This window comes from Lontra canadensis, unplaced genomic scaffold (genome assembly GCF_010015895.1).
Source record: "Lontra canadensis isolate GAN:19392208 unplaced genomic scaffold, GSC_riverotter_1.0 scaffold4, whole genome shotgun sequence".
In the NCBI taxonomy this organism is placed as follows: domain Eukaryota; kingdom Metazoa; phylum Chordata; class Mammalia; order Carnivora; family Mustelidae; genus Lontra; species Lontra canadensis.
The window spans coordinates 1,093,601-1,116,334 of NW_022630998.1; the positions used below are offsets into that span (position 1 = coordinate 1,093,601).

Consider the following 22,734-nt stretch of genomic DNA (forward strand, 5'->3'; position numbering starts at 1 on the left):
GAGCTACAGAGAAAAAAATCAGCTACAAAGAAAATTACTAGTAATTTAGTAATTTTCTTTGTAGCTGATTTTTTTCTCTGTAGCTCAGTGACCCCATTACCTTAAATATTAAATAAGCACTGTCCTAAGCCCCTTGTCAACTTATTTTTCTTAATTCTCACAGACTCTATGGGGTGGTTAGTCTCTTTTTACACCTGAGAAAACAGAAATTAAATAATGTGTCCAAAGTCACCCAGCTGAGGTTCCTGATGCCTGCTTTGCCCAATTCCATGTAACACACAACACCTGAGGGTTGAATATTCTGTCCTTTTCTTCTGTACTTAGTTTTTCAGAATTCTTGAAGTGGGTGGACGTTTGTTTTGGAAAGGAAAACCCAAACCCACCAGTCAAAAGCAATGAAAATAGTGTGGTTTATTGAGCACTTACTGCATTTCAGACACGTATATGGCTTTTCTCATTTCATCCTCATGGAAAGCCTTGGAAGTTGCCCGAACATCTTCCCCATCTCACAGATGACATAAATGTTTTGCTCAGGATGACATAGGTCCTAATTGCTGAATCCAAGATTCATACCCAGACTGGCCGATTCCACTCTTGCCATGTCTCCTTTTCCCTAAAATCTAAGTGTCTCCATTACACGTTTGCATAAATGAATTCACTTCCAATTACTTTGGAACTTAACATAACTTAATATAACTGTTACAAAGCTTATTCTTAACTAGCTTATATTTTACCACTTTGGAAAGTATAAATTGTAACTAGATTTGCACAGGTGATAAAAAAGCATGTGACTTATGGTTATGTTATTCTGCCCCCTCCCCACATTGGGCATCAAAATATTTTTGTGTATGCTTAAAATGGTGATGATATGGCTTTTATCCTTCTGGATTCCAGCTGCCAAGTATTTCTATTTAAGACACACTTTTGCATAGTTACCATTTCACAGGATAGTAGAAGTTGGGCGGGAACACCCTGAAGATTATCTAATTTAATGTCCATGGCTCTCACTGGGGAACATGGAGAGAGTCAGCTTATGTGATTTACCTAGGTCGTGAAGTTAGTACTTCCCCGGGTTAGAAGTAGAGCCCAGGATTCCTAATCTGTGGGTCATCTACTAATGAATCTACTAGGATATAGAAAGGCATAAGTCAAAGGAAGATCAACAGTGCTTTCATTTATAAAAATTTTACAGTTTACAAAGGAAGTGGTTCTACTGGGTGGACTGATTCAGTGTGAGTATATACTTTCTTTTTAGTAGGAAAAAATGGTGGCATCAAAGGGTTTGATCCAAGTTGGAAGGGAATGCTTTGGAGTATTAATAACCATTAACTCACTAAATCCAGCAACAGGCAGTGCTTAACGTTCAGAAGGCTGAAACAGTGAGCTGCCTGATGTCATCCGGCCCTCTCACATGATCTCTACCCTAAAAATATCTGTCTTAGGAACTAAACCAATCTAAGGACTCGATTCCAGTTTACTTTTCTAGTGCTTCTGAAAATGTGGTGCAAGACTTAGGCGAAACCACCCCATATGCTGTCTAATATAAAATGAAAGTGCCATAAAAGGAACAAAGGAAGCCCAGAGTCTGTAGATCTGGAAAGAAAGAAATGAGAGTTAGATCTGGTGCTTTGGAGACCAAAGAGAACCTCCTCGAAAGTACATAACACATGCTAAGAATTGTAGCTCATTTACTGGTATTCTCTCTCGTTTCTCCATTCAGTGGTTTTGTTGGCATGTAGTTTTGTTGTGGGGGATGGGTATGTGTGTGGTGTGTATAGTGTGTCTATGTTTGCGATGTGTGTGTTTGTATGGTGTGTGCATGGTGTGTGTGTATGTGTGGTTGTATAATATGTGGTGTGTGTGGTGTTTGTATAGTTGTGTGCATGTGTGGATGTGTGTTATATGTGTGGTGTGTGATTATATTATGTGTGGGTGTATGTGTGGTGTGTGGTTAGTGTGTGGTATACATGAGTTATGTGTGGTTGTATGTGTGATGGGTGGTTATATAGTGTGTGGTGTGTGTGGATGTGTGGTTGTATATGTGGTATGTGGTGTATGTGTGGTGTGTCTATGTGGTATATGTGGTGTGGTGTGATGTGCATGTGAGGATGTGTGGTTGTATGTGTAGTGTGTAATTATATTATGTGTGGTTGTATGTGTGATGGGTGGTTATATAGTGTGTGGTGTGTGTGGATGTGTGGTTGTATATGTGGTGTATGTGTGGTGTATGTATATGTGGTGTGTGTGGTGTGTTGTATGTGTGGTTATACAGTGTGTGGTGTGCGTGTGTGGATGTGTGGTTGTATGTGTGGTGTGTGGTTATATAATGTGTGGTTTGTGTGTGGTGTGTGCGGATGTGTGGTTGTAGGTGTGGTGTGGTTAGTGTGTGGTATGTGTAGATGTGTGGTTATACAGTGTGTGGTGTGCGTGTGTGGATGTGTGGTTGTATGCGTGGTGTGTGGTTATATAGTGCGTACGTGTGATTGTGTGTGGGATGTGTGTGTGTGGGATGTGTGTGTTTATGTGTGGTTGTACGTATAGTGTGTGGTTTTAAAGTGTGTGATGTGTGGCTAGTGTGCGGTGTGTGTGTGGTGTGTGTGGATGTGTGGTTGTACGTGTGTGTGTGGTGTGTGTGTACGTGTGTGTGTGTGGATATATGGTTGTATGTGTGGTGTGTGTGGATAAGTGGTTATACAGCGTGTGGTGTGTGTGGTGCATGTGTGTGTGCTGTAAGCACTCCCCTTTGAAAATCCCCTGACAGCTCTGAGCCTTCTTCCCAGAGATGGTCCGTGCACACATACGCCGTGGTCTTGCGGCTCTGGGCTTTCCCAGCCCCGCGGAAGCCCCTCCACGGATCCCGCTGTGAGAGGTCTCCCGGCATTCTTCCCTTTTGGCCTACAGATGCTTCCCGTGAAGAAGGGAATCCTAAGTCTTGTCTAAAAGTGAGGAAGCGTACAGGTCATCACAAGGTGGTAATTAGGTGGTTGCTTTCTTTGGGTGTTGACGTTAGTCATACCTCTGCTCACCAGAGGATTTGCGAACCTTGTGGCCCAGACACTGAGGTTTCCTGGATCTCTGGGTTGGATTTCCGGGGAGCATGCCTTGTGGACTTGACTGCCTATCCAGGAGCACAGGGCCGTCTGTCTGTGGGAGAACCCCGCATCCCGTCCCCAGCTGCGCGCTGGCCGGCCCTCTGGACCGACGGTGTGAAAGGGGCCTTCCTCGCAAGCCCACACTGGGGCTCTGTTGAGGCCGGGCCACTTCCATTTCTGGAGGCCCTTGATGTATGGAAAGCTGAAAAAAATTGCCAAAACAGGGTTGCACACACTTTACATGTTTCCCTTTAACAGCTTAATGCTTTTAATACCAGAAACATAGAATTACGCTATTCATAGGTTAATTACAGGATTTATAAAAATGTTAATTTAGGGCTGGCTGCAGGCCGTGTGGTCCTGTCAGAGGACCCGGTTGAAACTGTGCAGGGAAGGTCCTCAGTCCGTTGGTGTGTCTCTGCAGTCGTATGCATAACCTCATTTGGAAAGGACTTCAGAGGTCTAAGTGGGAGGCTCCTTAGGAACCTGAGGCCTAATGGCCCTGCCTGGCACCCCCTGGAGAGGATCCCCAGCAGCCTGTTGTGTCGGAGGCGCTGGATGGTCCCTGTCCCCAGAGTCCCTTACCGTCTGCTCACCTGCACTCCTGTCCTGGAACTGCGGCCGTGCAGTCAGCGGCCTCCCCCTGCATCTCCACGAGGACCCACGACGGACCCCCAGTGCAGTAGGAAGGGGGTAGGGCACGGTCATCCTTCCTCCCCAGGGTGACTTGAGCCCTTGCTCTGATACTTGAAATTCCTTTAACAGGGCGCACCCACTTTCAAGGCTCGCTTGGAGATAGAGCTCAGATACAGCTGTTCTTCCCGGAGTAACACCTTGACCTAGGTTCACAGCCCCCAGGAGCCTGAAGAGGGGAGTGCTGGGCCTGGAAGAGAAGGATTGAAACAGGATGGGGGGAAACAAGAGTTACCTGAAGGGAAAACTGGGGAGAGTGACAGCCGCCAGCAGGGGGCAGGTTTCAGGGTTGGCTTGGCCGGAGGAACAAATACTTGCAGAAAGCTGGGTGTTCCAGCCTCCGGCCTTGCCGTTGGCTGAAGACTCTGTAGCTGCCTCCTCTTTGCAGAAGCTCTTAGGTATTTTTAAAGGAAAGAGTAACTTTAGCTAGTGGGGTAAAGCACTTTTTCAGGCAACATTGCATCTTTTAAAAGACTTACAGTTGGGCGCAGCGCTGCTTTTGCTGTGTGGGTCTTCCCAGAGAACAGACCCAAAGAACGGCTGGACGTGGTGCAGCACTTAATGGTTAGCTACCTAGAAGGTGTCCTGTTGTTTCATCTGTAGCCTTCTGTCTATCCATTCATCTTATCTGCCATCCGCGCCTCTGTCTGCACCTCCACCCACATACGCATCCACACCTCTATCCACACCTCCATCCACACCTCCATCCACACATGCATCCACGTCTCCACACCTCCATCTATACTTCCATCACACCTGCACCCACCCCCCCATCCACACTTCCATCTACATCTCCATCCACACTTTTTTTTTTTAAAGATTTTATTTATTTATTTATTTGACAGAGAGATCGCAAGCAGGCAGAGAGGCAGGCAGAGAGAGAGGAGGAAGCAGGCTCCCCGCTGAGCAGAGAGCCCGATGCGGGGCTCGATCCCAGGACTCCGAGATCATGACCTGAGCTGAAGGCAGCAGCTTAACCCACTGAGCCACCCAGGCTCCCCTCCATCCACACTTTTGTCCATACTTCATCCACACATGCATCACATCTCCACACATCCATCCACACCTCCATCCACACCTCCATCCACACCTCCATCCACACCTCCATCCACACTTCCATCTATACCTCCATCCACACTTCTGTCCACACTACCATCCACACATGCATCCACAGTACCATCCACACCTCCACCCACACTTCCATCCACACCTCTATCTATACCTCCAACCACATATGCATCCACACCTCCATCCACACATGTATCCACATCTCCATCTACACTTGCATCTACACCTCCATTCACACCTCCGTCCATGCTTCTGTCCACTCCTGCATCCACATCTCCATCCACATATGCATCCACGTCTCCAACCACACCTCTATCCACACAGGCATCCACACCTTCAACCACAGTTCCATCTACACCTCCGTCCACACTTCTGTCCATACTTCATCCACACATGCATCCACATCTCCACACCTCCATCCACACATGCATCCACAAATGCATACATACCTCCATCTATCCACACATACATCCACACTTCCATCTGCACCTCCATCCACACATGCATCCACGTCTCCACACCACCATCCATACCTCTATCCACACCTCTATCCATACCTTCATCTACACCTCCATCCACACCTCCAGCCACATATGCATCCACACAGGCATCCACATCTCCACATGCATCCACATCTCCACACGCCCATCCACACCTCCATCCACACTTCCATCCACACCTCTATCTACACCTCCAACCACATATACATCCACACCTCCATCCACACCTCCATTTACACTTCCATCTACTCCTCCCTCAACACCTCTCTCCATACCTCCATCCACGCACGTATCCCTACTTCCATCTATATCTGCATCCATCCAACCAACCAGCTAGCCAGATGACCAACCAATGGGCATGTCTTGAACACCAGGCATGTCTTGAACACCAGGCACTACCATATGCTAAGCTCTGTGTTGACCACTAGGAATAGTACAAATATGACAGACTTTATCTTTGTCTTTCTCAAGGTTGCAGCCTGGCGGATTTTAATCCAATGTTTGTTTGACGCTGCCTTCACTGTCCAGCATTTCTTTAAATAATTTGTTTTAACTCTCTAAGTCCTGTTGTCCTTTTTTGCAAAATAATAATGGATTATCTTTCCTACATCTAGGAACGCCATTATGGACACAAAATGTCCCCACATTGTGTGGGAAAATCCAGATTGTGGTGCCAGAGTAAATGTTTTCTTGATTTGCTTCTGTGTGTATGTCCCTTGTTGAACTATAAATATGATCTTTGAGGGTGGGGACTAGGTCTTAAGTTTTTAATGCCCTGCACCATGTATAGCGGCTGGCACATAGCAGCTGCTTACTGAATGTTTCTTGAGGGGCGCCTGGGTGTCTCAGTTGGTTAAACATCTGCCTTCAGCTCAGGTCACGATCCCAGGGTCCTGGGATTGAGTCCCACATCAGGCTCTCCGCTCAACGGGGAGTCTGCTTCTCCCTCTGCCTCTGCCCCCTCCCTCTTGCTCTCTCCCTTTCAAGTAAATAAATAAAATCTAAAAAAAAAAAAAAAAGAAAGAAAAAGAAAAATGTTTCTAAGAGGCCAAAATCCATCCCTTTCTCATGTCTCTTGCTGCAGGACAGATTTGGATTTCGTAAGTTTTTTTTTTTTTCCCCTTTGAGTAGTTGTCTTTGGAAGATAGCTGTCTAAGCATCCCAGCCATGCTTGGATTAGGCCAGTTGTGGTCTTTCCATCCCACACTTTACACTCTCAAGTGGCCTGAATTGGAGGGTTCACTTTGTCTCTGCCGTGGTCCCGTAATCCAGGGCAAAATGGTACAGATTGAGTGCTTGCTCAGCACTGTCTCGACTTGACGTAAGGAATGTCTCCTAAATTATCTAAGATCTGAAAATATGGTGTTTTTTTTCCCCCCCTCTGGACAGATGGTCATTTTCCCCTTAATAAAGTGTGCCTGACAATCACACTTTATTGGTGTGGTTAGGAAAAGAATGTCGTAGACTTGGGAAAACATAATAATTTAAGGAGTGACACATTTCAGCGAAGAAATAAAGCCGTAGACGGTAGGAAACCCATTACTTCATTGGGACAAATGTTCAGTGTCTTCAGAAAGTTCTTACTAAAAAAAGCAGGTGAGCTCTAGGGCACGGTGTGTGTTTGACTACACATACATGGAAGTAGGCGCTCAATCAGGGACATTACCTTTACAAGCATTCCCTCCTTAGTACCTTGTAAGTATTTAATATGAATCCTAACGTTGCTGTTGGCACCTAGGCTCGGGTCCAAGCTGCTTCTTGGAAATCGTATTCTTCAGTAGCTACCCTGCTGAGCTGTAAAATTAGTAATTGTTTTCAGCAAGGCCTATGTGGTGTCAGACCCACTAGAATTTATAAACCAGAAATTTCTAGTACAGTAAGGGTTAAGTGGTCCTCTGTAAGATATAGTGCATGAACCATATGGAGAATTCACGTGTATACCACAGTGTAATAACTTTAATGTGTTATTTTATGGTTCTAAGTGTTGAACTCTTCAGTATACTATTATAAGATTGTGTGCAGGGGCGCCTGGCTGGCTCAGTAGGTTAAAGCCTCTGCCTTTGGCTCAGGTCATGATGCCAGGGTCCTAGGATGGAGCCCTGAATCGGGCTCTCTGCTCAGCGGGGAGCCTGCTTCCCCCTCTTTCTCTCTGCCTGCTTGTGATCTCTGTCTGTCAAATAAATAAATTAAAATCTTAAAAAAAAAAAAAAAGATTGTGAGCAGATTCTTCAGTCGACCCTGGTATTATCTCGGGGATTATTTTAACAGTATAACGGTCCTCTTTCCTGTTTGGTGGGAAAACGAAGGCTCTGTTTTTCCACGTCGGGGAGCATGTTAATTCATATTTCCCTGTAATTTATTATTATTATTTTTTAAACTGAGACTTTTTTGCATAACACACATGATGGGTGGTGGCTGTGTATACTTTTTTTGAAACCCCCCTTTCCGTGATGTGGGAAAGGATGGTGAGTAGCTGAACCTGTTTGCCAGCCAGGGTCTGAGATCAATCAGTCCCTCGGCAGGATTCTCTGATGCTGGGCAGAACGGGGTCCAGTTCTGCGGATCCCTTTCCGCCTCCGCAGAAGTGCAAAGGAGACAGAAGGGCAGGAAAAGGGAGGGAAGCTGGAAACCGTGGTGTTTTAGTCATTCGTTTCAGTATACGGAGAAAAACGTGGTCGTGATGTGTGTAGCCCTTTGTTTATAGTACGTACAGTCTGTGGCAGCTGCCTTTGTAACCCCCACTGGCACTTAATAACTCTGAGAAGATACAGGTCTTCTTGATTACTTCCATCTAAATGTTTATTCAAGCTTTCATGGGAGTTTTTCTGCATTTGCACAGAGCCCTCTCCGCTGAACGAATACCCATTTGAAAATGTGGGCTCTGTCCCGATGAAACAGGTTTTCCCGGAACCCGAAGTCTCTTCATGGGTAGATCTGTTTCGTGGAGGTCAGGACTTCTTGTCGGTGGCCTTGATTCAAAGTGGATTTTTAAAAAAATCGAGCTGAAGCCTTTTTTAAATGGGTAGGTTTACAGTTTATGGAAGACATTCGTGCTGATGCTTTAGAGAAAAAAAAAAAAAAAAAGAAAAAGGAAGAACAGAAATCGACGTCTGCAAATATTTCCAGGGCTCTTCTGAGCCCTGGAGGATTAGCAGTGTTTTCCTGTTTCGTGTGGGTGTCGTCCGGGCACTGGAGACGGCTGTGCACTCTGGATATTATTGCTGTGACGGAGGAGAGGGGAAAAGATAGGATTGCAGCGGAGCCCGGGGATGGCGCCCGGCCAGTGCCCTGAAAAATGGCAGACATGTCACGGCTAACAGCTGGATGCAGAAATATTTCTCTTTAATTTGGACGGATAAAATTTTTTTCCCAGCAGGGCACTCTCAAAAGAGTACAACATCAAAGAGGGCGGGTCTCACCAGTGAGACATCAGCTGGCTCCAGGACGGAGCAAAATGAATGAACTGTCAGGACTTTTCCAGCGTTTCTGCTTCTGCCAAGTGAAAAGTTAAAGGTTCAGTGGCTTGTTCAGATCACAGACAAAGTCCTGATAATGGAAGCCCGATTCCTGCCCCCCACCACCCCCACCCCCACCCTGAAGTCTTCCTCTGATCAACAGACAGAGGATGTCTGAAGAAGATTCCAGATTGATGGATGACAGGTTTCCTATCGACGGCCGCCGTCGTCCTCGGAGATAAGTAGGATGCACCAAACGTGGTGCATCTACTGGCTCCCGGGAGTTCTTGGGGGCTGGGGATTCTGGGCCGGAATCCTCCCAGTCCCCCATTGTCCTCCGCTAGCCTGACACTTAGCAGCAGCTGACCCCCGGTGGGACCAAAATATCCGTTTCTGTTTCTCCACATGGCCGGCACCCTGAGCCAGGCTTCCCAGACCCCACCTCGGGTGTTTTACAGTTTATTGACACTTTTCAACTGTTTTTCTGATTACCATATTTCAGTCTTGACTTATATGTTAGTATTATCTGCAAGCTCAACATAAACCTCTAATGATTTTCTAATATTTCTGGAACTTGATAAATGTGAATTGACAGAGTACAGTATATAGCTTTATATCAGCATTACTGAAAATACAACGATGGACTATATAACCATTACTCATTTATTTTATGGGGCATTTATGGCTTGACCTTTGAAGCCTCATCTTGGAAATCTCGGCATTCCAGACATTCCAAAATATGCCAACCCAAAGGGAGAGGGAAGAGTTTTCCTGTTAGAAATAACAACAAAGTCAGTTAATTCTGGTGGCGCGAGGAAGGAGAAATTATTGAAATAAGACAGCCTGTGGTTCTCTATCTGAGATAAAAGTTGAAAAACTGAACACAAGTAAATATGGGCACACTCAGCTAGTAGGTCGTTTAATGAAGAAGCGTTCCTTGTAACATATGCTTCTTCCTCCGCAGACTTAATGTCTCCCCAGGTTTTTGACGTTCTGGGTTGTCATTGCCAGGGGAAGCAGAGTGATTTTTCCCCAAGTTGGAGGGTTGTACCTTTCTTCAGCAGCATGCTTGCTTTGGGTCAATGTTACTAACAGATTAAGTAATTCTCACTCAATGGGCGTGTGCTCTGAAAATAGGAGTTTGTGTCATGCATGACGTTATTAATCATTATGAGCATTTTTATGACTCTCGCTTGGAGAATTTCAGATGCTTTTAAAGAAAAAGCTCTACGTGTCTCCCTGGTAGGACAAATGGGATATGATGAAAAAAGCAATAACGAGGTGGCCTGTGACGGAGTGGGGGTTGTCCTTGTCAAACTCACATATGACTGCGGGCAAGTCATTTAACCCTTGTTAGCCCAAGGTTTTTATCTGTACAGCAGAGTAGCATTCTAGCCTACCTTACAAGCTCCAATGGGCTTGTGCAGATATGCTGTAAACTGTGGCCTCATTTCGCTTGATGTGGAAGTTCACGAGTGAGGACGTTAGGAGCCCGCCATCGTGGTGTGGTTCTTGCTGTCTCCCTCTCTGGACTGGGAAGCCAGGTGTTCCCTGACTGATGGTGCTCCTAGGCGATGGGACACTCCAGGCTGCCATGTGCAGATGTCCCCTCCTCCCTTGGTCAGTTCGTCTGAGTGCTCCAACAGCTCGCCTACCTTGGACATGTTCAGTGTTCATGGAGGCCCCCTAAGTCAAGCTCTCCTCTGGCCAAATAATGCCACTGACTTCAGAGATCAAGCAGTGCTCTGTGGTAGTTATGTTTGTTGAGGGGCTTTGGGGATCCTGAAGCCACAGTTAATTTAAAACACATGTGATAAAATGTTTGTTAAAAATATGCCCCAGGTATGTTCTTAAAGGTACGGTGGGTGCCTGTGTCTTTTGGATGACATTTTTAAAAAAGATTTATTAGTTTGAGAGATAGAGAGAGTGCCTGCTTGCACAGGAGCAGGGGGGAGTGCCAGTGGGAGAGGGAGAGGGAGAGGCAAAGTTCCTGCTGAGCAGGGAGCCCGATGTGGGGCTGGATCCCAGGACCCTGAGATCATGACCTGAGCCAAAGTCAGATGTTTAACCAGCCGAGCCACCTAGATACCCCTGGGATGACATTCTTATCACACTGCATGAAACTGAAGTTTCCAAAGTCAGAAATGTAGGATCGAAGAGGTACTTCCCTGCTGTTTTCTCTACGGTGTTCACATCCATGCAGCATTTTAAAATATTTAGTTTTCTCCTGTAATAGGCTTGTCTGTGAGGATAAAAACACCAACTAGAATGACTGTTTTACTCGTACATCTCACTTGTGTCACTTCAAATCCTTTTCTTCTCTCTCTCTTTCTCTCTTTGAACAGAAGTTGATTTCCTGGTCTGTACCAAGGCTTATGTAGGGTGCCTGTGGGTAAATTTACAAAGTGGTTACAGTGTTATCCTGCTCTCTGTGAGCCCGTGGTCTGGTAACCCTAGCAGTAATGGGTTTGCTCAGAGTACACCTAGAACCTGGTGGTGAGTGTTCCCTAGCAGGTTGGTTGGTTATGTTTAGGCAGATGTTTCCAATCTAATTATTGTGACCGCCTCAGGGTAACTAAAGTTCTTTGGGCTTTTACTGTGTGCCCAGCTCTATTTTCAGAATTTCACATATACCAGCCCATTTGATCTTTCTATTAGCCCTTCGATGTAGGGACTTCCGTTAGCATCCCTTTTTCAAGGAAGATCTCAACTTCTTCCAGAGTTCAGTGACTGTCCAGAGCCTCATGGCCACCGAAGGTGGAACCACACTTTGGAGCTGACACCCACATGCCCTTTCTGGGCACTCCTGACTTGAGGGACTTCTGTGGTGTTTTCTTGCTGATACTGCTTAAGAAAGTTGCCTGAACAACCATACTGTTAAAAGTAAAAGCTTTTATTTAGCAACAGAGGGTGTTCTGGTTTTTAAGTGTACCCAGTCAAAACACTCAAGAATTAATCTTCTGTGGCAATAGCTTTGTAGCTATCCACGGGCCACAAAATATTTGCACCCTCTCCCTCCTGACCCTGAGGAATCCCACAGTGAAACACGATTCTTTATCCATCTTGGCAAACAGGGTGTTTTTTCAACTGAGGTTCTCAAATTCCTAATACACTTGATTATCGAGACCCTGCCTTTCTGAGTGTTCCAGAAAGATGGGCACCACAGGGGGGTCTGTGGAGAAGAGGTAGAGGACATAGGAGATGCCATCTTGGTATCTGGTGTTCCCTACCTCTTGGCTCCTTGAGCTGCGGCAGAAGGACTTAAAACAGTGCTGGGTTTTCATGTCTAAACCAGAAAACTCCCAAAGACCATTTCTTGGCCCTTTTCTGTGGGAATTGTTTATTACATTTTAATCATCATGTGACATTCATCTTTGCATTTCATACAATTGAAAGAAGTAAGATTCAAGGAGGGTATCATATTTTCTTTTACAAGCCCAGGTGGAGAGGTGCCTGGGTGGCTCAATAGGTTAAGTGTCTGCTTTTGGCTTAGGTCATGATCTCAGGGTCCTGGGATCAAGCCCTGAGTCAGGCTTACCGCTCAGTGGGGAGTCTGCTTCCCCTCTCCCCTGTTCATGCTCTTTCTTTCCTGAAGGTACACTCTCTCTCGCTCAAATAAATAGTTTAAAAAAAAAACACACTTTCATATTAAAAAATAAATACATAAATAAAAAATAAAAGCCTTGTTAGACAGTGCTTAGAATGGAGTTTTAATTATTGTGAGGATTCATTTCAGTTCACTTCTGTGTGTTTTGGGGTTCTCCTATGTTCCAGGCCCTGTGCTAGATGTTGGGGCCTTAAATAGCCTCTCTCACATTAGCCGGCCTCACATTAGGCGGCTGGCAGTTCACCGTGCAACCGAATACTGGCGTCTGCGGCCTCAGTATAGGGACAGGCCAAGGTGTGGAAATGAAGGAGAGGGGGCCAGCAATGTTTCCTTACTCACTGCAAATCAGTGAATCCTTTTCATATAAAACCATTGGATTTTTTTTTTCTTTCCATGCCGAAATTTAAGGACCGAGATTGTGGAAGGAAGTGTCCAGGCTCTAAGTCAAGTTCCTTTTGTGTGGAGTCATTGGCTCTCTTCAGGGTCCTGGCAGGAGTAGAGGAGGTGAGGGAGGCCTCAGCACACTCCCAGTGGGAAGGCAGAGGGATGGTGGGTGGATGGTGGCCTGGAAATGAGACCTCAGTTTGCCGCTGACTCGTAGTCTCGCTTTGTCTAACTCCCCGACTTTGGAGCCCTCATTTCCTTGTGGACAAACTGATCCAGTTGGGACAGAAGACCTTTAAGGTTCCTTCTAAATCTGATTTTCCTGGGCTCTGCATGTAGCCAAGGGACCCAGCATTCCAGCAGAAGAATGGGCGACTGAAATCTTCCCAGAGGCCTGTGGTTTTTCAAACAGGGTCCCCCAGTTCGCTGCGGGCCCTTGGTGATATCCCAGCAGCTGCCTCCAAAAGGAAGGGTGAGGTGAGGCGACTGGTAGGTACTTTCTGGGGGATTTTCTTTTTCTCCATTTTTATGTGGAATTTGACAACTTCTTTGCATTAAAGGGGATCCTTTGTTTAAAAAGGTCATGGAAAGCCTCTGCTGATAAAAAAAAAAAAAAAAAAAAGAAAGAAAAGAAAAGAAAAAAAAAAAAAAGAAAGAAAGAAAGAAATGAACTCTGCTCTCTGACTCCTTGGAAAACTGCAGCACAGAAAGCCTGGATCTCAACCAGATGGTGGCTTCTGGGCAGCCCAGAAGGAGTGAATGTTTGCAGTTGTTTCCACATTAGCAGTTCAAATGGTTTTCCTTGAAAGGGCCCCCAGCTATCACAGACTGTTTTAGTGGTAGCAATAATTCCTTTATGGCTGGGATTGCAAACTTAAATGCTTAATGAGGCTGAGCAGGTAAGTAAATTAGGGAAATAGGGAGCCTGGAAGACAATAGGGAGGGGTAGAGACTGTGGATAACTGGAAAAGCACATGACTGATCTAAAGGGGGTGACCTTCTTTTCTCTGCTCTACTGTATTATTGCCAGGGATTGGGAACTCACCTTTTTTTTTTTTTTTTAGTTCAGCCTGAGAGCCCCCACTTTACAGATCTAGCTTCGGAGAAAGAGAGTGCTCAGAGCTGCCAGTGTATGCTAGTTACTATCATTCAGAAGGTAGTTTTCTTGCTATATGTGGAAATGAGCCCCACTTAGTTGTTGGCTTACATAGTTCCTATGATTATTATCACTAATGTAAGTCGGCAGCGCTTATAAATGACAAAGTCACAGACCAGCCACTCGGGATTAGTGTTTATAACACAACACGGGTGTATTCTTTACTTCTCCTGTTCTCATTTAAAGTCGATTCATGTTGTAGGAAGGTAAGATCATAGGAGAGAGTGATGCTCCCTGATATCCAGGATTGTGATAAATGCACGGCTTTCCCATGGTAGTTTTCAGCTAATGCCATGTACGGTTCACAATCGAGAATGTGTGATCATTATTTGAACCACATGTGTGGCGTCCCAGTAGATATTATTGGATTGAAAACTGCAAAAATCCCCTTAAAAAGGTAAGAATTAGCTTTCCCCCTTATCTCTCCAGTTCCATTGATAAAAGAGAAAAAGAGAAAGTGCAGACCGAAAACAATGGTTTTTAAAACAGCAACAACATCACCACCAAAGAAATCAGTGCCTGATAATGTAGTGATACGTATTACAAATATTTTCCTAGGAGGATAACTCAGATAACATTTTTAACCTTGGGTAAGATAGCCTGCTTCTCTCTTTTAACAACACATGCAAAAACCAAACTACAAAGAAATAAATGCCTAGGTTTTCATATATTTTTCTCTTTGATTTTTTGGAAAAATAATCCAAAAAGCACAAAGTATAATGTGTAAATGTCAGTATACAGGTCAGCAAAAAAGTAAGTGTTAAGATTTTGCCATATTTGCTTCAGATTTTTTTTAAAGAAAAATGAAGCTTTTCAGATAAAACTTCAGATAAATTCCCTTTATTTTGTTTCCATTCCTTTTTTTCCCAAGGCCAGTGCTCTGATAAAGTTATCAGGAACCTTTCCAGTGTCTTTTCAGAATTTTACTCTATATGTAATTATTTACATGTATATTGCAATATGCTAGCATAAAATATGCTATTGTTATTTTTTATACTTTGAAATGTTAACAAATGGTATCATATGTATCAGTCTGCACCCTGTTCTTCTTAATAGGCTGCTCTCTGTTCTTGATGTTTATCCTATCAACCCGACCTGAATACAAACAGATCTCGTTCACTTTCTTTAAGTGTCTTATACTGTTGCATTGGATAATTAAAGCAAAATTTATTTTTCTTATGATGATGGATAGTTCAGTATTTCTCATTATTTACTATTGCAAACAGTGCTACATGAATGCCCTTGGACTTGTCTCCTTGGGCACACATATGGGGGTTTCAGTGGAAAAGTTTCCTAGAAGTGATATTGCTGAGTCCTAGGATTTATGCATCATTGGCTGTATTTTCATGTTGCTAAAGCGTTTTGCAACAAGAGTGTGCTTTCTTACACTCCTTTTCAGCAAAGCTGGAGCTAGCTTGCTTGCTTGCTTTCCTTCTTCCTTTTTCCTTTTTCTTTTTTTGGAGCTACCTTTCTAAAACCAATATGCCAGATATACTTACTATAGTTTTAAGAGTATTTTACTGCAAAATTTTACCTTTGTTACATGAATTTCCCACACTTTCACCAGGTCATTTTTTTGGCTGCTCTAGAAAGAATGGAGCAAATACTAAAACTTTGGTTGTTTCATGTTCATTCAGAACAGAGCACAAAGTCTAAAGCAAAACTGTGCTTTATTTGAGTGTTCTTCCAGAATGAATCTTTCTCTTCATATAAATTTCACTCTCTTGCCCTCATTGTCACTGCTTAAATGAATCGAATTTCTGACCTTTTTGACATTTTTGTAGATCCTGAGAGGACTGTCTCATCACTTTGTGCATGGATTTTGGTATTTTTCTGCTTATTTTAAATCTTTTGAAAGGAAATGAAAGGAAAATGAATGTTGGTGTCAGCATTAATTCATCTCCTTAAATTCCTTCAGTGTTTTAAGACCTACTAGGTATCTAATTTAAAATTTCATTTTAGTGTCACACAGATGTAGATGTTAACACAACCTCCAAAAACACCTTCCTGAACTTGAAATTGTTGCTCTAGCCTGCAACTTGCTGAAGCATTTCTTCACTTGAAGTTCCTTCCGTCTTGGAGGAAGAAAGTCAGCCTACGTCCGGTAGAATAGATGGATAGAGGTACCGTGTCCTTGTATGGTTCAGTTACTTGAGGAATTTCATGGTGGGGAGGAGTCAAGGGAGAGGAAGAGAGAGACTCTTAAGCAGGCTCTATGGTCAGCACGGAGCCTGATGTAACACTCGCTCTCACAACCCTGAGACCATGACCTGAGCTGAAATCAAGAGTCGGACACCTAACTGACTGAGCCACCCAGGCACCCCCACATTCCCCCTTTTTAAACACAGTGAACTCATAAATGGAAACAAAGTTGAACTGATGATGGAGAGTAATGATAAGGCCCAAATGAGTCCCTAGAGCTTTTCTGAGGAGATCATCCTTAGTTCCTGTTTAGGCTTACATTTTGGTATCCTGGTTTTCCCACTTTAATTCTTCTTCTACTGGAGAAATAAACAAGAAATATCACCAGTACCTTCTGGCCCATTGTTTCTCCCCAAAAAAACACTGAGTTTAAATGTTAACTCTTAACAGCACGGACCAGAAAGGGTCCAGGATTGTCCTGAGTCAGTCAAGTAGGCAGACATACATTTTTGGTCTCTCTAAATAACGTTGATAGGAGGTGCTGGTCTTGTTGGCACGATGAGCCCTGTTGAGGAAATGCCACATGCTATGAATATACGTTGTTGGGACTTGATATTTTATGACGTTTATGAAGCTTTTATTTTGGCAGGGGAGCTTAGGTGAGATGGATGTGATCAGATTTGTGTTTTGAAAGATCTGTCTGGCTGCAGTGTAGAGACTTGGAGGGTGCAAGAGGGATACACTCGGAAAATATTTAGGAGGCAGATTCACCTGGATTTGGTGATGGCCAGGTGCTGGGGGCCAGGGGAGAAAACCACATCGAGGTTGAATGAGTTGCCTCAACTCCGATTGGGTACACAGCTATGGGATCTAACCGAGCACCTGAGATTTTTGTCCCGGTTCTGTGTGAAATGGTGTAAAGTCAGTGAAGCCTCATGCCCTGTGCTGTGCTGTGTGATGCTTGGAAAACCCTGACAAATAGCCATCTACTTTCCCTCCGGCAGGTAGGAGGTAGGCAAAAATGGTTGGATTCCTGTAGTTACACAGTTGGGGGAGTATAGGAAGAAACCCCTTTATATTCATTTTATATTCATTCAGGCCAACTGGCTAGTGTCATTTGTTCAGATGAGCCATCATTCATGGTAGCAGCCACTATAGGTAAAGGTTAGGGATGTTGTTAGTTTTTAAAAAATATTTATTTATTTAAGAGGGAGGGAAAGAGAGCAAGAGAGAGTGAGCACCCACATAAGAGCAGGGAGAGGGGGAAGCAGGCTTCCCGATCCGAGCAGGGATCCTGAAGCGGGGCTCGATCCCAGGACCCTGGGATCATGACCTGGGCCGAAGGCAGATGCTTAACCAACTGAGGCACCCAGGCGCCCCAAATGTTAGAGTTTTACGTGCTGTTGATGACATTAACTGGAAGCACAAAGGAGAATTATACTTCTCAGAATGCTTTTTAATTATTTTCACCAGCAGCTCTCAAGGAAAGTTTGTTCATCAGGGAAGGATAGGGCAGAGGGCTGGGCCATCAACATTTTTGGCTCCATTTTAGATAAACATTGGTGTCTGAGGAACTGATGGCTTTTGTTCAATGTCGCATGGGCTGTCAATAGCAAACTCGGGGTTGAGGCTTTGAATCTTTTAGCTTCCTAAAAAGGACACAACAACAGTAAGCACAACAGAATAACTACCATGGGATTGAACCAAAATGCAAAACCAGTCATTCATTTCCTCAGGAAGCAGATATATCCACCGTGTGAAATGATTCTGTTCTCTGCCATGATCCTCAGACCAGGAATTTAAAGAGGTCATTAATCTTAAATATAATATAATCTAGGAATCTCTTTATTTGTCCTAGGAGACCTTAATTATCAGCTATGATCACGCTCACACACTACCCAGTTAAAGTTTCTCCAACAATTGCCTTCATTAGATTGATGTCTTTTATTTGGGGGAAGGGGGTTAGTGGAAAGGTTGGGAATGGAGACAAATGAGTTGAAGAAAAGCAAAAAAAAAAAAAGTCAGCTGTTTAAAATGACTGGAGATAATAAAAGAAACTGTCATCACTAAGCCCTCTGGCCCCCAGAACAGAAATACTAAGCTAAATTAATATGAATGACAATAATAATTTTAGGGTCTACTGTAACCTGTAACAAGTCTGTCTGTAAGACGTATTCTCCTTGTCTGTTTGGAAGAGACTGGAAAGACTGATGAGAGGGTAAGAGACATGATTTGTCAGGATGCTTTGGGGAATACCCCAGCAGTTACCAGGATCCCCTCGCTGATTTTATTTGAAAAGGACCAGCCAAACTGTGGTCCTTCAGAGAACTGTATCCCTTCCTTCCTGGATGCCCCTAGGACTGGGAGTCCCTTCTGGAGTTGCTGTATTTATGGAAACCCCTCATTTCCCACTCATCGAGACCATATCTGCCAAGGTGCCCAGGGCTGACCTGGTTTCCAGAGGTGGAAGCCAGTTACCTTGGTGGTCAGTGCTGACTCTGGGGGCACGGGACTGATGTTATGCATGAGACTTTTTGTTCCATGCTCTTTGCCTGCTTTGAAGCAGATTTGATTTCCTTGAAAATGATCTTAAAAGCAAATTCGCATAAGGTGCCTTAAAGCAACCTCAGTGAAGACATTGAAACCCATACAGAGCAGTTAAATTTTTTTTTCTTGCTCTTTTTGAGGGTCTCTCTTTCTCTTTTTGACAGTCCTCCTTATAGTTTCAGAACCTGACAGCTGAAGTCCCACATCCTCTGCAATGTGATAGTCCATTTATTTCATCTGAATCGGGGTGGGAGGAGTTGTTTTATTTTTGTTTTTTGGTTTTGTGGGTTTTTTTGTTTTGTTTTGTTTTTACCAGTTCTGTGTATTTCCGTAATGCTCCACCTGCTTTCTGCTGGCTGTCACCGAGCCTGTCCAACCGACGGTCACTGCCTCCCGAAGACCGTCGAACAGTTCCGTGTTTGAGCCTGGGGGCCTCCCATGTGGATGTTCCAGCCATGTCCGTGTGGCCTCTCCCTTCAGCTTGCTTTGTTTATCCAGCAGCTCATTACTTAAGAGTAGCCTGTCAAATAGGTTTAAATATCCTTTGGGAAACATGGTCCCTCACATCCTTGAGATACCAGAAATATGTTGAATACAGGGAAGATGGGCTTGATAAGAAAAACATGGTCGACTTGCATCACCCAAGAATATTTTCCCCGTTATTCCGGTTGTTTCCACAGGCTCTGATGAGCCCCCCACAAACCTACAGGCCCTCCGTTTCTGCCGCAGACACCTAAAGACACCGAGGGAAGCAGGGAAAATGATTGCCGATGATCCGTTCTAACTACTTGACCTTCTGACCTCTTCTCTAGATATATGACCAAGATGGGACACTACAGCACTTTATTGATGGTGGGGAGCCTAGTAAGTCGAGCTGGATGAGGTATATCCGATGTGCAAGGCACTGCGGAGAGCAGAATCTAACAGTAGTTCAGTACAGGTAAAGTATATCTTGATTTACCCCTTAACGGAGCTGCGGCCCTTCGGCTTGCATTGACAAATTCAGGCTTGCTGCTGGTTGCGAAGAACCCCACAGAACCCTGCGGGGACGGGCAGGGATTTCTTTCCCCAGGTTTCTGGAGACTTCCTAAGTTCTTGCAACAGTCATGTCATGAAAATTGAGGAATAAAGGTGTTTGTGGAAGGCCTCTTTCCCCTGGGTGCACGTGGTCAGGCTCCTTCCGTATCACCAACCCAGACATCCACCAGTGCCTCAGTGAGCCTGGAAACAACCCCCCCCCGCCCACCGGTGTGGGGTGATCGCCCTTCCCCCATCCCCTAAGCAGACATAGGCTTGCACAGAAATTGAGCCCCAGACCCCTTGCAGCCGGTGCTCTGCAGGCTTGCTGCCTCCGGAAACTCTCCTTCGCACAGAGGCATGGGAAACGGAGCACGAGCGCCCACCCTGCCCGAGGGTTCCAGCGAGGCTGCTCTTCTCAAACTCTGGGGCTCCGCGGCAGGGGCTGAGCCGCCATCCCCTCTCCTGCTCCCTCGGAGGGGGCCAGAGCATTTGGCTTTGGCCCTTCGACTGGTCAGACTATGTTTCAGGGGATGAGGCAGTTGCAGAGCCTAGAGAAGCCCCGGTTATCCTGCGAAGGGCGTGCAGAGCCCAAAGCGGGGTGAGCGGAGGCGGGGCCTGCCTCCCTCATGTCCCAGAATCCCGTGGGCGGGGGAGGAGCCAGGTGGATTCCCGCCTCCCCTCGGTGCACCTGTCGGTCTGGCATCCCCACTTGGTGCTGGAGTCCAGACGGGAACCCGAAAACAGATCACAGAGGGGGAAACAAAGCCCTTTCCTCAAAATCCCTCGAAAACATGTGCCGGATAAATATATGACCTCAGTTATAAACAGCCGTGTTCCCTTTAGAATCAGAAGCAACCGTTTAGCTTTATTAGGCACCACAGACACATCAAAGCAGAAGGCCCTGTACTCGGCAGCTTGGAGTCCTGCCTCTGGCTATTTATTTCCTTTCTTTCTTTTTTCTTTTTTAGTTTTTTTTTTTAATATTTTATTTATTTATTTGACAGAGATCACAAGTAGGCAGAGAAGCAGTCAGAGAAAGAGGAGGAAGCAGGTTCCCCGCTGAGCAGAGAGCCTGATGCGGGGCTTGATCCCAGGACCCTGGGATCATGATCTGAGCCGAAGGCAGAGGCTTTAGCCCACTGAGCCACCCAGGCGCCCCTCTTTTTTAGTTTTTAAACATGAAGCCCTTATAAAGGAAAAGGGAAAAAAAGAGGGAAGGGGGGGTGCTTTCTCCCCCTTATAGGTTAAAGGCTGCACGGATCTGGCCGCCTCTCCCAAGGTCTCCAGTTCAAAAGGAACCCATTTGGGCAGCGTGTGACTCACTGCCTTGGTTTCTCGTGCAGTTAAAGTTCATTAAATAATGGTTTTGGTGCGAGAGTGCATGACGGTGTTGGGTTACACGGCCTTGTGCAGGCTCTGGAGCAGCCCCGTTTCTGTCATGAAGCTTGGATGAAACTCGTAGCTAGAAAATGAGCAAACGCTGTGCTTGTACTCATTCGGGGAGAGATCATGGGCTGGCTCTGTCATGAGCACCCGGGGAGCCCTTGAGGCAAACACTGAATCGGGGGAAGCAAGAAGCCCCCAAGAGGAAGGTGGGCAAGTCAGTAAGTCAGTCACCTATCTGTCAGTCTTGAGTGGATTTTACAGCTCCCCCTCCCAGGACGGCGCTTAAACGTCTAGATCTCTCTGCCGATCTGTTTTCGATTACTTCGGATCGCTCTAAAACGAACTACAAAAACACAATTAAAAAAAAAAAAACAACTGGCATCCATCACCAGTGACCACGTCCAAGAGTAAGAAAATAGAAAAGTTGGACCCTGAAGAGCCAGCTTCATTTTTATTGTACATGAATGTCCTCTTCACGAAGAGTCAGCTGGTTTAGATTCATTCTGTTATGATTTGTAATATCTAAATGGAATTTTCTTCAAAGCGCCCTTGATTGATTGACCCTTCGCTGAACGTTTTGTTTTTATTTTGAGGCTGACAATAATGTTTGTTGGCATGTGTTCTGCTTCGACTGCGTTGGGACGCCACGGAGCTATCTTTATGAGTCATCCAACCACAATACTAAATACATGTCAGCAAAGGAAATATTATCTGAAAAGGGAAAAATCCCTTTGAAGTGCTTCAACATGCAGAGATTTCTGCGAGCTTTGGAAGCTCTGCCCGCTTGTAAGGAACGGTGTACGCTTACACTTTTTTTTTTTCTTCTCCTTCTTTTTTTTTCCCCCTCTCGGCCTACTCAGTGCCTCAGAAGACCACCCATCGCTTGAAAACAGTTCTGCTCTTTCAGCGGCAAAGTGTGTCGTTTGGTTTTAGCACATTCATTTGCCGGGCGCTGTGTTTATATTAAGGGAAGCCAATCTCTGGGGAGAGATGAAATGTTACAAGGGTGAAGTACAAAGTCGACTCAATTTTTCTCAAGTTAGGAGATGCCAGTGATTTATAGCTCGGCTCCAATTTTGATTTTTTTATGTAGCAGTGGAAAGAATTAATAAAATGCACAGCTCTCGGAGTTGCGGGAGGGAGGAAGGGTGTAGTGAGGTCCGGACGACTGGCTGGAGTTTTTGTCAGATATTCATAGAATGTTGGGAAAAACATTCTGCTTAGCTAGCAGTGCCCTCGTGAGACAGAATGGCAGCAAGGAAGGAAAATAACAAGATAAATGAAATTTTTGCAGCTGCGAGTAAAATATTGAGAATCTGCACTTTTTTATTGATCTTTATGATTCTATTGCCAGGAGCCACTTTGCGGTGACGAAATATGTTGACAAGTGCATATCTCACTGCCGTGAAAAATGTGGTGAAGGATTCGCCTGATGTCTGCAGTGTTATACAAGGAAAAAATTGCCGTGCTACAGCCAATTCCTTACAGATAGGCTAAATTTAAGGCCCACCAACCCTAAACACTTTTATCTTGAACTTGAGGCTCGTATGTGTAGCCATTCTTCAGGGAGGAAACTGGTCACGGTCTCCTCATTTTTTCTTTCTTTCTTTCTTTTTAATCTGTGAGTTTTTCTTTACAGTAACGAAGCCGTTATGAAAAATGTTTATTTCTAGGTGCATTCACT

At 44.9% G+C, this 22,734-nt stretch overlaps 1 protein-coding gene across 1 annotated transcript in view; it reads left to right on the forward strand.

Annotated features, from left to right (window-relative positions):
• The window catches only part of PRDM6 (PR/SET domain 6), a 103,533-nt gene that overhangs the window by 52,543 nt on the left and 28,256 nt on the right, over positions 1 to 22,734 (forward strand). Inside the window, exon 4 of the mRNA XM_032844358.1 lies at positions 19,457 to 19,584. Within this exon, the coding sequence (XP_032700249.1) occupies positions 19,457 to 19,584 (128 nt within the window). The remainder of the gene's footprint in view (positions 1 to 19,456; positions 19,585 to 22,734) is intronic.